Source organism: Phodopus roborovskii, unplaced genomic scaffold (assembly GCF_943737965.1).
Source record: "Phodopus roborovskii unplaced genomic scaffold, PHOROB, whole genome shotgun sequence".
Classification (NCBI taxonomy): Eukaryota; Metazoa; Chordata; class Mammalia; order Rodentia; family Cricetidae; genus Phodopus; species Phodopus roborovskii.
Window position 1 is genome coordinate 13851585 of NW_026126407.1, and position 13762 is coordinate 13865346.

The following is a 13762-nucleotide window of genomic DNA, read 5'->3' on the forward strand; positions in this document are numbered from 1 at the left end:
AGATGTATTTTTCCCTCCACGCAAACAAACGCTGGGAGTTATTTATCAATAAAACACTTGCTAAATGAGAATGGTAGGCTCAAACTAAATTTAAAGTTCCGCTTTCCCACTTCTGTTCCTAAATTATATTACAAATCAGCAGCAGATGCCTCCATGACGGCCTTCCAGGAGCCACCGCCGAAATAAGGACGCTCTCTCTGATGATTAAATTAGGACAAGGAATGGTTTGAGTAGAATTTTTAAAATAGCATCTCTGAAGAAGTTTTACAGCTTAATTAGTTTTCTTTTTGATTAACCCTGGTGTTCTCTGCATCTGACAGGCAACAAGGAAGGAGGAAGAATCGAAGTACATAGATAACAGAGCAATGGATGCTAACGCCTGGAAGGGCTTTGGGCTGAACCTGTGGGAACCCACAGTCTCTCCGAAGAGACTGCCTATCAGTTGTGCAGCATGGGAGATTGCACAAGGGAAGTATTTTGTTTTTATTTTTTTGCTTGTATATTTGTGTGCAGATGTGCTTATGAGTGTGTGTGTGTGTGTGTGTGTGTGTGTGTGTGTACATATGTGAGTGTGTGTAAAGGCCAAAGGTTGATGTCAGGTGTCTTCTTCTCCAATTGCTATCTATTTTCTTTACTGCTGCAGGGTCTCTTGATGAATTTGAGGTTTGCCCACTAGATTACCCTAACTAGGTAATTTCCCCAGGGACCCCATCTCTACCGCCCGATCCCAGGTATTTATAAACAGGTGCTAGGGATCTGAACCCCAGTCTTTACATTTGTAGGACAAGTGATTTATCCACTGAGCCATCTTCTCTCCACACTGCCCCCATGGGGGAATTTATAGCTGCTAACCCCAGTGCATTGCCTTGAATGCACCTGCATAATACATAGCACATGTTCATGTAAAAGAGAGAAACGAAACCTCGGAGCTTAGAGGAAATGATGCCAAGTGAACCAAGTGTCTGCTTGGTGTGCTCAGGGAGTACTCGATGCCAGGACAGCTTATGGAAAGGAGCTTACAGGGAAGGAGCAGCTCCATGTCTACTCCATGGAGGTTTGGTGATTTGAGAGAAAGGAAGGAAGGAAGGAAGGAAGGAAGGTGGGAAGGGAGGGAGGAAGGGAGGAAAGAAAGGAAGGAAGGAAGAAAGAAAGGACAGTAGATAGATTAATAGGGGTGGGGTGGGAAATTTATAAATTTAGTAACATACAAAGACTCAGGAGCTTCACTGGATGAAAGATCACATGTTTGAACACTTAACCCTTCAGGGAAGAGGGAAGTGGAGGCTGAGGAACTGGAGGCAATTCCTGAGGTAGAGTGCTTTTCAGGAAGAATAAATGGGTCTGGAAAGTGGATAACAGTTGGGAGAAACTTCAGCTGGATTGAGCAGGGTGTCAACTCTAGTCCTTCCTCCTGAGAGCTCATCTGAAGGAGATGCCCTTTATGTGGGCAAGGAGCATCTCAGGATGAAAGTCTGAGCTCAGGAAGAAAAATGGTGGAGATGGAATGGAGACTGGAGAAAGGTCAGGCAGACCTCTACTCGCCTTCTGTTTAAAACATTCAGAATGCCGAAACCATTCTTCGGCGAGGCTCAGGTTCCTGGAGAGGCTATAGCTCCAGACTATCTTGCAACAGAATTTTAGCACAAGCTAGAGGCAAACCTGTTCTTTTAGCCACTGGAATTCCAGAACTTTTTGTTAGTTTATCCTCACCTGTCCTGACACCACATGCACTCATAATGTGACCAACACTAGAACATTTCTTCATTGCAACTGCTCTAAAACATCATCACCCGAAGGTAGGGGCTCTTATTTGCCTCTAAGAAACGGGATTCATCTCAATCACCCTCTCCTCTCCTCAAACTTCACTCCAGCAGTCTTTACCCCATTTCCTTGTCTTTTTCCTTTTCCCTGCTTTCCTCGTGTATTTGTGATGTTATCGTATTGTGCCATATGCTTTTTGGTAAGATGCCTTAAATGCTTTCTACAACAAGGTGACAGACAGGCAGTCACACGCACAGACACTCTAGACTTGGCTGCAGAAGAAAGCTGGCTTTGAAAAACGTCAAATCTACCTCTCAAAATGCAAAGATTTGCTATAATGGGTCATTTAAAAGAATGTAGCCCAAGGCCAGGGCATAGTCCTTCAATCCCTTCTAACCATGATAGCTATTCCATATGCAGTCCCTGCCATCCCTGCTTTTTTTAAAAAACTGTACTTCATTTCTGGATGTCACCACCTCCTTTTGCTTCCTTGTAAAAAGTATAAACTCTGCTAACTCCATGAAAATGTGAAATGTCACTAAGCAACATTTTGAATCTTGAAATTCTGTTTTGGTTTAGTTATTGAGCCCTTCTGCATTCCTGGTCCTGGAGTAAGCACAGGTAAGCTTCATTTTAACCAGACCCTCTTGGGGGTTTAGATGGTAGTTAGGCTTATCCTTGCTAAGAAGTGCGGTGTTAATGTGGTGATGCTCACACCTTTGTCTAACAGAGGCCTCTGGACTACAAGGACAACTAAGGGGACAGGTGAACACACCCTAATGCTCTTCAGTGACAGACAGCTATGCTGCTGTATCCCTGTAACCCAGCACTTGAAGCCTGAGACAGGAAGATTGCTCAAGACCACCCCGGGCTACAGAGTGAGTGACCCTATCTAAAAAGAATAATAAGCCCAGCAGTGGTGGTACATGATTTTAATGGGAGGCAGAAGATCAAGACCAACCAGGCCTTCAGAGTGAGTTCAGGACAGTCAGGGCTACACAGAGAAACCCTGAGTCAAAAAATAAAACACAAAAAGAACAACAACCAAAAAACAAAACAAACAAACAATCAACAATGAAAGACACTTTTGTTATTCTTTTCTTTAAGGCTGGTTTTGTTGTTGTTGTTTGCTTGTTTTTCAGCCAGGCGTGGTGGCACACACTTGTAATCCCAAGCAATAGGAAACATGGATAAGAGAAGGGTCCTAAGTTTCAGACCCATCAAGGCCAAAAGAATGGACTTTATCTCAAAAAAAATAAATAATTTATTTTTACATCTTCAGCTACATTTTCAGTTATAGAAAGAAAGGATCTATTGGTGATGTTTTGTGTTCACTAGAAAGGCTCTGATCAGACATTCTGTTCCTTCATATACCAATCTTTTCCTCTTTGATTTGGGGGTGTCTGTTTTTAGTGTGTGTGGGGGGAGGGAGAGAGAGCGAGAGCAGGTGCCTGTGGAGGACAGAAGAGGGTATCAGGTCTGTTGGAGCTAGAGTTACAGGCAGCAGTGAGCCACCCAACATGGATGCTGGGAAACTGAACCCCTACCCTCTGTCAGAGCAGAAGGGGCTCTTCACAGACCAGCTAAGTCTCCATCAAGATTTGGATATGTTTTTAGATAACAGCTTAGAAAATGAACTTTATATGTTATGAACATAAACTTTTCACATGGTGGGAGCCTGAGGCAGGGTAAATCACACACCCAAGGCTGAATGTAGTGGCTTATGCTTGTCAGTCCAGAACTGCAGAGACTGAGGTAGAAGGATTGCCAGAAGTTCAAGGCAAGCCTTGACAGCTGCCTAATGAGTTCCAGACAAGTGTGGGATACAGCTCAATGTCCTGTCTCCAAAAACCTTTTTGGATAGGAAGTCAAAGAGATCAGAGATCATGCCCCAGTAACCTGTAGACCTCCAGATCGATAGGCTCTACTTTGTAAAGGCTTCCCTGGACCAACCTTTCTCTACATTTACCTCCGAGAACACTTAAACTCCCAAGAGAAGCTGGGCGTGGTGGTACATATGGGCCAGAAGAGTAGGAGTTCACGGTCATCCTCAGCTTTATCATGGGTTTGAGGCCAGACAGGACGACATGAGACCCTGTCTTAAAACAACAACAAACCAAAGTTTTCTCAAAATATACACACAAGCTCTGATATCTGGGCTACCCATGGTAGCTTTTTACAGTCACAGCAGTCCTGTGGCATGGTGACAGAGCACATATGGCCTCACCTCTCACTGCCTCCTGTACCAGCTTTAATTTCATTTTGCCTCTTGGCCCACAAAGCCTAGAAAACGTTTCCTGGCCTTTGCTAGAAAAGGTTTGCCAAGGCAAGTGCAGAAAGAGAAGCCCCAGGAAACCTCCTGAGGGAGGATGGGCAGACTTCCTAGCTAGAGCACAGGACAGGAAGGGGAAGAGTTTCAAACGTGGGGGACTGGGAGGACAGATGGAGGTGACCTTCCCTTAGTCAGGAGGGTGGGCAGAAGACAGTGGAGAGAACAGAGATTATGGGCGTAGTTTTGATGTGTGAAATCTGAGTGCCTGGGAATTGAATCTGGACTCGAATTTGTAGCTTGAGAAAGGAAGTAGATGTAGTGAACCAGGAAGTGAGGAGAATAAAAACAAACCTTTATCGGAGGGCACACAGGGGGGATACCAAATGGGACAGAAGGAAGTAAGTAGATCCTTACAATACTCCACGGTGTTGGGGGGGACATGCAACCCAGATGTCCAACATTGGCATTTGCTGAGCATGTACAAGATGTTGGGTTTGGTCCCCAGAACCAAAACAAATAAATAAACAAACAAGAACCCATTCCACACAGATGTCTCAGGGTTCATGCTTCACACACACAACTACGAAGTTACAATGTCACCTCATGCTCTGCTCTGCCAAAGCAAAAGCCAGGCACACCTGCTGGCTACTACTTCTACTTCTCCCTGTAAGTATATAAACAGCACCCCAGAATCCTGGCCTCTGCAGGAAGAGAGGAATCTGCTAATTTGGCAATTAGCAGAAAGGGGGATGCTTGGCAGCATTCTATCAAAAAGAGCTATTGTCATTTTTACTTTGATGCTGTGGGTAACAAGGGAGAATCCTATAGGAATGTGGTCTCCTGGGAAACCTAGTAACAGTCACCATATCATGTATGTGCACAGGGCTTCCTGGTTTACCACACACATCCTTTCACCAGTGGGGGCCAGCATGGCCTTCATAATGACTGTCTACCCAGCCACCACACACAAGCTGGGCCTTTTTAGGCTGAAAATGCAGGAAGGTGGGTGGGGGCTTATTCACATTTCTAGGTGGAAGTGGAGCTCAGAGATTTGTCCAGTGGTTAACAGATGTCGGGGATTCCTGCCGACTTGTTGCTAAGGGAACTTTTGTGAAGATGCCCGGAGGCCACAAAATCCAGAAGCTCTGCCCAATGCTTTAAAGTCTTGTGAGTGGCCGCATAGCCAGGCCAGTGAAGGCGTGTTTGAAGGGTGTTCCTGCTGGGCAGAAGCAGGCAGTGCTATCTATGGCCAATGGTAGATGTGCAAACAGCAGCAGCTGCTGATGTGGGCTCCTAATTGAATGGCAGGATGACTCTGCGAAAATGGCACAGTTTCAGTCCCAATTACACACCTGGGAGGCTACCAACCCTAACTGTGAACAGAGTCAATGACTGCCTCCCCACCACCACCAAAATATTGGTGTGAAGGTCAGAGTCACACCCATTTCAGGCAATTTTCATGATACAGGGGGAAAGGCCCTAGATTAAAATCAATTTATGTAGCATAGCAAACATCTCCTGAATGTCAGGCAGCTTGGAGACACTGTGTCCATTAATTATCAAAGCTCTGCCATGAAAAGACTGGCCTGGTGTACTGATAGCTTAGTAGACAGGCACAGGCTTTGGGCCAGGCAAACATTTTTTTTTTCAGACTCCAGTGGAATCATTTACTATGCACCTCTATAAAGAAATCCCTGGAATTTTTTTTTAAACGATTTTTAACTTCTAAGGCGGACATAGAGAAATAGAGAAATCTCCAAATCAAAAGGCCATGTCCATGACACCTTCTCACCTTTTCAGCTTCTAGAGGTTTTCTCTCTGTGTCTCTGTGTCTCTGTCTCTCTCTCTGTCCCAGCAGTCAAGCTTAAGTCTTGCTGCTTCCTCCAAACATGTGTCACAAGGTGTCTTCGCCATCCTTAGGAGGCAGGAATGTGATCCTCCATGAATCCTGCTCCCGTTTCCAAGCCTGAACCTACCTCCCCTCCCATGCTACTTCCAGACTGTTCCTGTGACTCACTTTGCCAACAGCATGTGGCAGAGTGATGTGCACAACCTGGCCAAAGCCTTAAGAAGGACCAACAAGTCTTCCCTCTGTATCCTTGGAAGCTGGCCACTGACTAACGACCTTGCAGAGACAGGCCACGTGACTATGCCCTGAAGGAGGGCACACCATGTGGAAAGAGGCCAGATGGAACATCCAGGTGGGTGAATATGGCCCTTCTATGAGTCCAACCCAGTGGAGTCGTCTGGACTCAATCCTTAGCTGCCGTTTGACCTCAACTCTCTTGGCACGGCAGTTTGCCGAAGTGAACCAACAGAAGAACCACTCAGCTGAGCTCTGTTCATAGGATGGATGCTGGGATGCTTTGTTACCTAGCAATAGAGAGACCACCTCTTCACTGTCCACAGCACAGCCCATCAATTCCCACAGCTACCCCTATCACCTCATAATCACATGAACCTGGACTGAGAGAAGAGGGAAAAGAGAGGACATGGAGTTCAAGAATCCCCCTTTGCAAGCCCCATCATATCATTCCACTGTCAAGCATGGTCACAGTCTGTTTGGCTTTTTGAATGGGCTATAACAGAACATCACAAGCAGGTACATGATAAAATAAATGTATTTCTCATGGTTCTGGAGGCCAAGGAGTCTAATATGGAGGTGTCAGCCTCTGCTGAGTTCTTACAGCATCATCCTATGGGAGAAGGCACAGAGGAAAAGGGCGAGCTCTCAAACTAAACACCTTTGAGCCACTTTATAATTGGCACCAATCTATTCGGGGGGTGGAGCCCTCATAACCCAAATACCACCTGGCATGGCTGTGCTTCAGTGGTAAGTTTTCAAGCAGTATCTCGCAGGACTAACCCTGCCACCCTGCTGGCATGAGCCTCAGCACCATCTAAAGGAAAGCTCTGGCATGTCTGCATTGCAGTCTTCCAACCCTTCCAAGATCAAGATCACTTCCCCAAAACTCTGGGTGTTTCTACTGAGGTCTTTTTTTTTTTTTTAACTTCTCTCCAAAGTAAGAGCAAACCACGGGAATTCCTGAGTCCAGTTGGGCCTTCAGGTTTGGCCTGACAAGCCCTTGTGCCCACTCTGGCACCACACCTGACTCTTGGGATAGAGTCTACCTCCATCTACCTTTTGCTGGAAAATGCCCTTCATGTCAGGTCCCCAAGTCTATGGAAGTGACCCAGGGCCTGACTTGGAGCTTGCCAGTACCCCACAACCTCCAGCCTGGCCTTGGCTCTTCCATCCATTTACTCTTCTATTGTGTCTCTCAAACTATGTCAGTAGAGTTCTCGGATGTTCCCTTCCTTCCTGGCTGAAGGTACTACCAAGAAAGGCTGTTCCCTGCTCTCATCTCAGGGCCTTTATACACCACAGCCAGCTTTGGGTATCAGCTGGTAGGCCTGGTTATGGTTGCGATCTTAAAGGTTCCCCAAAATCCCATACACTAACGATTCAGTAATCGGCCTGTGGCATCCCTAGAAAATGGTGGAACCTTTGAGAGGTAGGTCCTAGTTGGAGAATGGGAGGTGGGGGTAGGGGAGCTAGAACACTATCCCTCCTTCCTGGCCAGTATGAGATGTTCCCCTCTGCCATACATATACTCAGAATTTAGTGGACCAAGAATTGGCCATAAAACTGAAAACACCAAACCCAGGTTCAAAGCACACCTTTCCTCCTTGTAAATCTGATCCCAGGCACTTTGCTTGCCAGGGCAATGGGAAGCTGACCAGCATGATTCTCATGCCTCTGGGGTGCCCTGTAAAGGGCTGGGCCACACCTTGAATAACCAGGACCCATATTTCTCTGTCTGGGCTTAGGTCCTCTAGAGTCCATCTTCTTAAGCCAGATATTGACTGTATCATTTTCCTAGCTCTTAGGAGATGTGATCAAAGAGATTGCCCCAATGACCATGTCCTCTAAGACCTTGCTTCCATCTGAGGCTGGCTATCCCCAAGGCAGATCTAGCAGGCCTTTCAGGGTCAACTTCCAATCCCCCTAAGTGGTATGTGTTTCCTGCAAAGGCAGGCCTCCAGCTTCCCTTTCTTTGTCTGAACCAGGAAGAGATTCCTGGGGAGAGTCCACTTTGCACATTCTTGTCAGTGCCTCACACCCTCACTAAGACTTCCTGTTATCCCTCTTTCCACTAGAGAGCAAAAGGGATACTGTGGGGGAAGCCCCATTCTTCATCTGGATGCCTATCACCCCATCCTTCCCTGGGAGGCTGATGGGGTCCATTCTATTCCCCTACAGCAGCACCATCTTCAAGGCTTGTGGGTCTTCCACCATCTACTAGCTGCTGCTCAGTTCCTGTAGTCTCAAGATTCATACAGTTCATTCTGAATCCACTGACTACTCCCCAATGTATGGAATCTGTCTGTGAACACTCAGCCTATCCCAAGAGGCTCCATAGCATACCCCTTCCCAGCTGCCCAGCGATGTAGTTTATTCTCATAGGAGGTTGCCAGCCACCAAGAATCTGAGCCACAAACCTCCATGCTGGTGCTGAGAAGGATGGAGTTGGGCAGTAGGGTCTGGGCAGAGGGGCCAGGTCCACCCTTGCCTCCACCTTTGAGAGATACTAAAACCCACCTCAACTGGCCACAGGTGTATTTAAACCTCAGGGTTGGCAGCAGGGGTGCTCCAGGGTACCCCCAGGTTGTAGCTATCCTCCTTTTGGCCCCAGTATTGCAGGTCTTATTAAGGATACTGTCAAAACGCCAAGCTTAGGTGCATGTCCACCATTCTTCACATACATCATTCTAGATCATTCTTTTACTGACCTCAGGGTTTCAAAATACTCAAGGAACTTAGCCAGTCACCCAATTGTTGGTTTAGTGTGCAAACATGACCCCTTGGATGACAGACTTGCTTTTATCATGCTGTCACATCTTCTCTTGTCTGTAAAATGAAGACAGTGACAGATATTGTGGCACAAGCCTGGAGTCTCGGCGCTCAGAAGCAGAGACAAGAGGACTGTAAATTTCAAGCTAGCCTAAGCTACATAGTGAGACTGTGGTTCAAAACAAATAGAGCTTCCTATGTGGAGGACAGCACCTCAACTTCGCAGAGATGTCAGGAAACTGGTGATGGTGCACATGGCTTGTGAAAGTACTCTACAATGGGAGGGTCCTCCTGGTGGCACTGAGTGTCTATTCATAGATGGGAGGGGTCTGAAAGGTCCCTAAGTACCAGAGACTTCCCAGCTCTGTAAGTGCCAAGGGATGCCACAGGCACGCCCAGGCCATCCCAGATGATAATTCTGCTTTGTCTCCTGGGTCTGTTCATGTTCCCTTCCCTCCCCCAGGGAAAAGCAGGGGCACTCTGTTCTTACAAATCCCCACCCAAAACAGCTGGCTGAATCCAGCCAGGGACACTCCTCACCAGACAGACAATCACCAGGCAAATTTCCACATCAGTATTTCCTGGGGAAACGTGGCCACCAAAAGAACTCAAACATGCCTTTCAGAGAGCTTTTTTTTTTTTTTGTCAGGAGGTTTCCCTGTCAGATGATGCTTCCATTATTTTTTTTTTATGGGATCTCTAGAGATGGAACTGGGAAATGCAGAGAGCCAAACCTGAGCCTCTCTTGCAGATACAGGTGCTGGGAACATACCACAAGAGGGAACTCACCAAAGAGAATTCTCTGGGAAGAGACCCCAGGAAGCTCATTCCAGCCTTTTCCCTAGGAATACTTTGGTCTATCTAGAGCGAGTTTTCTGGACCCGAGAGAACTATCATGTGCTTCCAGAAGGCTGGGCAAACATTTGATAATGCTGCCACAGGACATTTGTCAGGCCTGCCCACTCTACAACCCTCTCACCTCTAACTCCCCCACCTCACCCTGGCCGGAGTTGCATGTAGCATTTTCACTCAAAATTTGCTACTTTGTTCTTAAGTAGGTCCCAGTAAAAGATAAATTTGAGTCCTTCTTTAGGCTGGCTTCCACCAAAACATAGGAATACATACAGGACTGAGGGTAATGGTTAGTTTAGTCTTTATGACAATCTTGGAATCAGCAGTCTCTCCATACTCCCCCCGCCCCCGCAACACACACACACACACACACACACACACACACACACACACACACACACACACAAAGGACTTTAGAAACTTAGACACTCTCACTCAGACTGTGACCATGAGCTCAGTGATTAGAGGCCAGAGAGGCCTCACAATTGTCACCCAGACAATAAGCAGCCAGCTGACTTGGCTCAGCTGTCCTATGTAGCCTTGGGGTGAAGCCAGATCCCCAGGAACAAGCCACTTTAGGGTACTGAGCCTAGAGGAAGGGGCGCTGACTGAGGTCTGGTTGTATCCCCCAGACAAGCTTGCTGCTCTGCTCTGGCTTACTGCTAACTGGTGCATCTCAGCTGACCAGCAAGTGGGCGGCCCGGGGACAATCAGGGTAGTCCATCCCCGGACAGCATGACTGACCATTGATCCGTGGGAAAGGCGGGGCTGTGGGACCACCTTTCCCAAACCAGATCATCCGTACTCCTTGCCAAGACCACCGAGCTCGGCGGCCCTTTGGCGGCCCCTGTCACCCGCGGCAGCGCGTCTGCTTGCCTGCTCCAGAACTCGCACAGGCAACAAGTTCTCCCTTCCCCCGAGCGGCCACGACGTGCTTGGAAGGCTGGGTAAGGGGGGAGTGCTGCCCACGACCCATGGTGTCCCCGCACCCTTCGTTCCCCAGAGCGCCGAGGTTGAGAGGATCTCAGGTCCCCGACCCCAGCCCTAGCCTCTCACCTCCAGCAGTTGCACGTAGCTGGCGGGGAACCAGCCACGAAGCCCGTCGTCCTTCTCGCCTTCCCACCAGCCGCCGTCCGGGACCTGGAGCAGTGTGAGCAACTCGCCCGCAGCGAAGCGTAGCCCCTGGCTGTGCCGCTCCCCGGAGAAGGGGTACAGGGTCCGGCAGCGGGCGCCGGCCATGGCCCTGGCGCCCGGGTTCACAGTGCAGCCCGCATCCCTGGCTAGCCCCGCGGGCTGGCCACTGGCTGCGCGGGGTCCCAGGCGCCGGGTGCTCCGGGCTCCCGCGCTCTGGGCGCGCGCCGTGGCGGGGGTGCGCAGGGGTTCCTGGGTCTCCGGGCCACAAGCGCTGCTTTCAGGGAAACGGACGCTCGCTGGCTCCGTGGGCTCCGCGGGCTCCAGAGAGCTAGCGGCGACGCCCCCGGGCCGGGCGGCTCTGCGGTCCCCCGCGCCGGGCAGGGGGCGGGGCCCAGGGGGAGGAGACCCGAGGGCCGCAGGCTCACAAGACAACTTCCCCTGGCCGGGGATGCCCGAGTGCCCTGAGAGGCGCAACTGCCCCGGGAGGTGGTGCCCAGAGTATCCCCCTTGGCGGAGCTAGTCAGAGGCGAGTGGGGCCCGAGAAGACCCGCGGAGGGAGAGCGCTGGCGGCCGGTGGCCGGGCGGAGACTCTCTCGAGGCAACCAGGGCGGGCAATGGGCTGGGCCAGACCAGCCACGCCCGCCGAGGGCTGGGCGCTCCCCAGCAGAGGGGCTCTCTGGCGACCCCGCCACCCAGAGTCGCAGGAATGGGAACGCCCCTCGGTTCCTCCTGTTTGGATCTGTGGCGGGTGACAGGCGGCGCTGCCTCCCAGGTGTCTGCAAGGGAATGCGTTTGTGACCATCATTGTAGTGCATGAAGCCTGGCTGAACTTGACTCACAGGAAACTGAACAATGGATAAAGACAGGTTTGAAGGCTGGCGCCGAAGCCGGGAAGCCCGGTGACAGGGTGTCATACCAGCGGAGGACGCCTTGCGGAGATGAAGAGGAGTCTGGGTTAGTAGGCTTAGAATCTGGCCAATGAGGCTAAATATTGGAAAGGCTAAATAAAAGAGAATAAGCACCTTTTTAGCTCTTCGGGAAATGGTTAGGGTTGGGGAGTGTCGTGGTCTAGTACCCACCCAGTCAGCCAGGCACCAGATATTAGTAGGGGCTTGCTGTGTTCCCTGTAGCATCTGGATAAAACCCTGCCCTTGAGACACTCATGGACCTCAGGTGCTGAAGAAGTATAAGTCAAGAGTACAGAAGGAAAAGCCCTATTTCTTTGCTAGTTTAAAAAAAATAAAGTACATTTCCTAAACTGTAAATGGCTGGACCCTTCACTACCAATGTTATAATCAGTTGAGCATCCCTAATGGAAAAAATCTAAAGTACAAAATTCAGACATTGTAGAGCTAACAGCATGTCCTGGTGGAGAAGTCCACTGTCAAAGAAAAGCACGGAGGCACTGGGTGAGTGTACACCTGTAATCCCAGCCCCTGAGAGATAAGAGCTGGAAGATGAAGAGAGTTCCAGGCTAGAGTCCCATGGCCAGAGAGAAGGGGAGAGAAGAGAGAGGGAAGGAGAGAGAGACAAAATATATTGCTGAAGAGATTGTGTAAAGTTACATTTGAGCTATCTGTATTCATTTCAGATTAATTTAATGTTAGACTTTGGTCACAGTCCCAAGACATCACATTACATATATGCAAATATTATAAAATCCTTTACATTTTGGTCCCAAGTTTTTCTTTTCTTTTTTCTTTCTTTCTTTCCTTCTGCCCCACCTTGAGACAGGGCCTTAATATGTAGCCCTGGCTTGTCTGAAGCTATGTAGACCAGGTTGGCCTCTAAGTCACCAAGATCTGTCTGCCTATGTTTCCTGCCAAGTTTTCCCAATAAGGGATACACAGCCTATAGTTCCTACCAACTATTTTTGCCCCTTCCTCAGTAACCTTGTATGGCTTCCTCTGGCCTATTCAGCTAGGCATAAACCTCTCAGCATTTTAGGGTAGGATATCCATGACAAACTCAGTTCAGTACTGGGCACAGAAAGCCTTATGTTCTTGCATATCTGTCTGAACTTTGAACCAGGTCCCTTTAGCTCAATGATTCTCAGTCTTGGCAGGGCATTTCAAAACCACTCTATTGGGTCCATCCCAGCTTTGAGATTGTCCCTTGAGCCACAGTGTGCATTGAAACCACCTCACCTAGGCAAAATCTTCAGCCTGGACAACATGGCAAGTAGACATTGTAACATTCCATCAAGCATGGGCTGATGACATCTGCTTGCCCAGGAATTATGGGGAGCAAAAGCTTCAGCCCAGGTGCCAGTAAAAGTCCCATAAAGAAAACAGTTGCTAAACTGGGCATGATGTCTTCTACCTGTAATCCCAGCATTCAGGAGGTTGAGACAGGAAGACCACCAAAAAGTTGGGGGTCAGCCTGAGCAACATAGTGATGTACAGGCCAGCGTGGGCTGCAGGGTGTGAATTAGTCTCAAAAAGGCAAAATAACAACAACAAAAATTTGCTAAAATACCAATCGACTAACCAAAATTTGAAATGGTTCAAACACGGTGTCTCAAGTACATGGCTTTCTACAAATTGTCCAGACTTGATTGTGTGACTTGGTTCAATAAGAACTGACTGGTAGGAAAAATTCTTTATTACAGAAAACCCAGTCTCCACAGCATCCAGATTTTTTGGACACCAAATGGCCTGTCTCAGGCATTCCCACCTGTGGATGATGTGGTGATGTACTCATTAAGAAGGAAGAAACTGAATTCAGAGGGTGTGACTTGCCTTTGGTCACAAGCAAGATTTTGAGCTGGGGTTTGGCTTATTGTACCTGGAGTGCTGTTTCCTCTAGCCAGTCAGACCAGGCAGACACCATGGAGGGATGGGGGTGTGGCTCAGTGGTACAGTTGCTTAGCATGGGTGAGGTGCTGG

At 48.7% G+C, this 13762-nt stretch overlaps 1 protein-coding gene across 2 annotated transcripts in view; it reads right to left on the reverse strand.

The window, feature by feature from the left end:
- Window positions 1-11401, reverse strand: part of Gas7 (growth arrest specific 7) — a 224066-nt gene extending 212665 nt beyond the window's left edge. Inside the window, exon 1 of one of the 2 annotated variants that reach the window (XM_051180355.1) lies at window positions 10797-11401. In XM_051180355.1, the coding sequence (XP_051036312.1) occupies window positions 10797-10979 (183 nt within the window). In that variant the 5' untranslated portion in view covers window positions 10980-11401. The remainder of the gene's footprint in view (window positions 1-10796) is intronic. The other variant, XM_051180358.1, reaches the window with a different exon arrangement.
- Between the last annotated feature and the right edge of the window lie 2361 nt (window positions 11402-13762).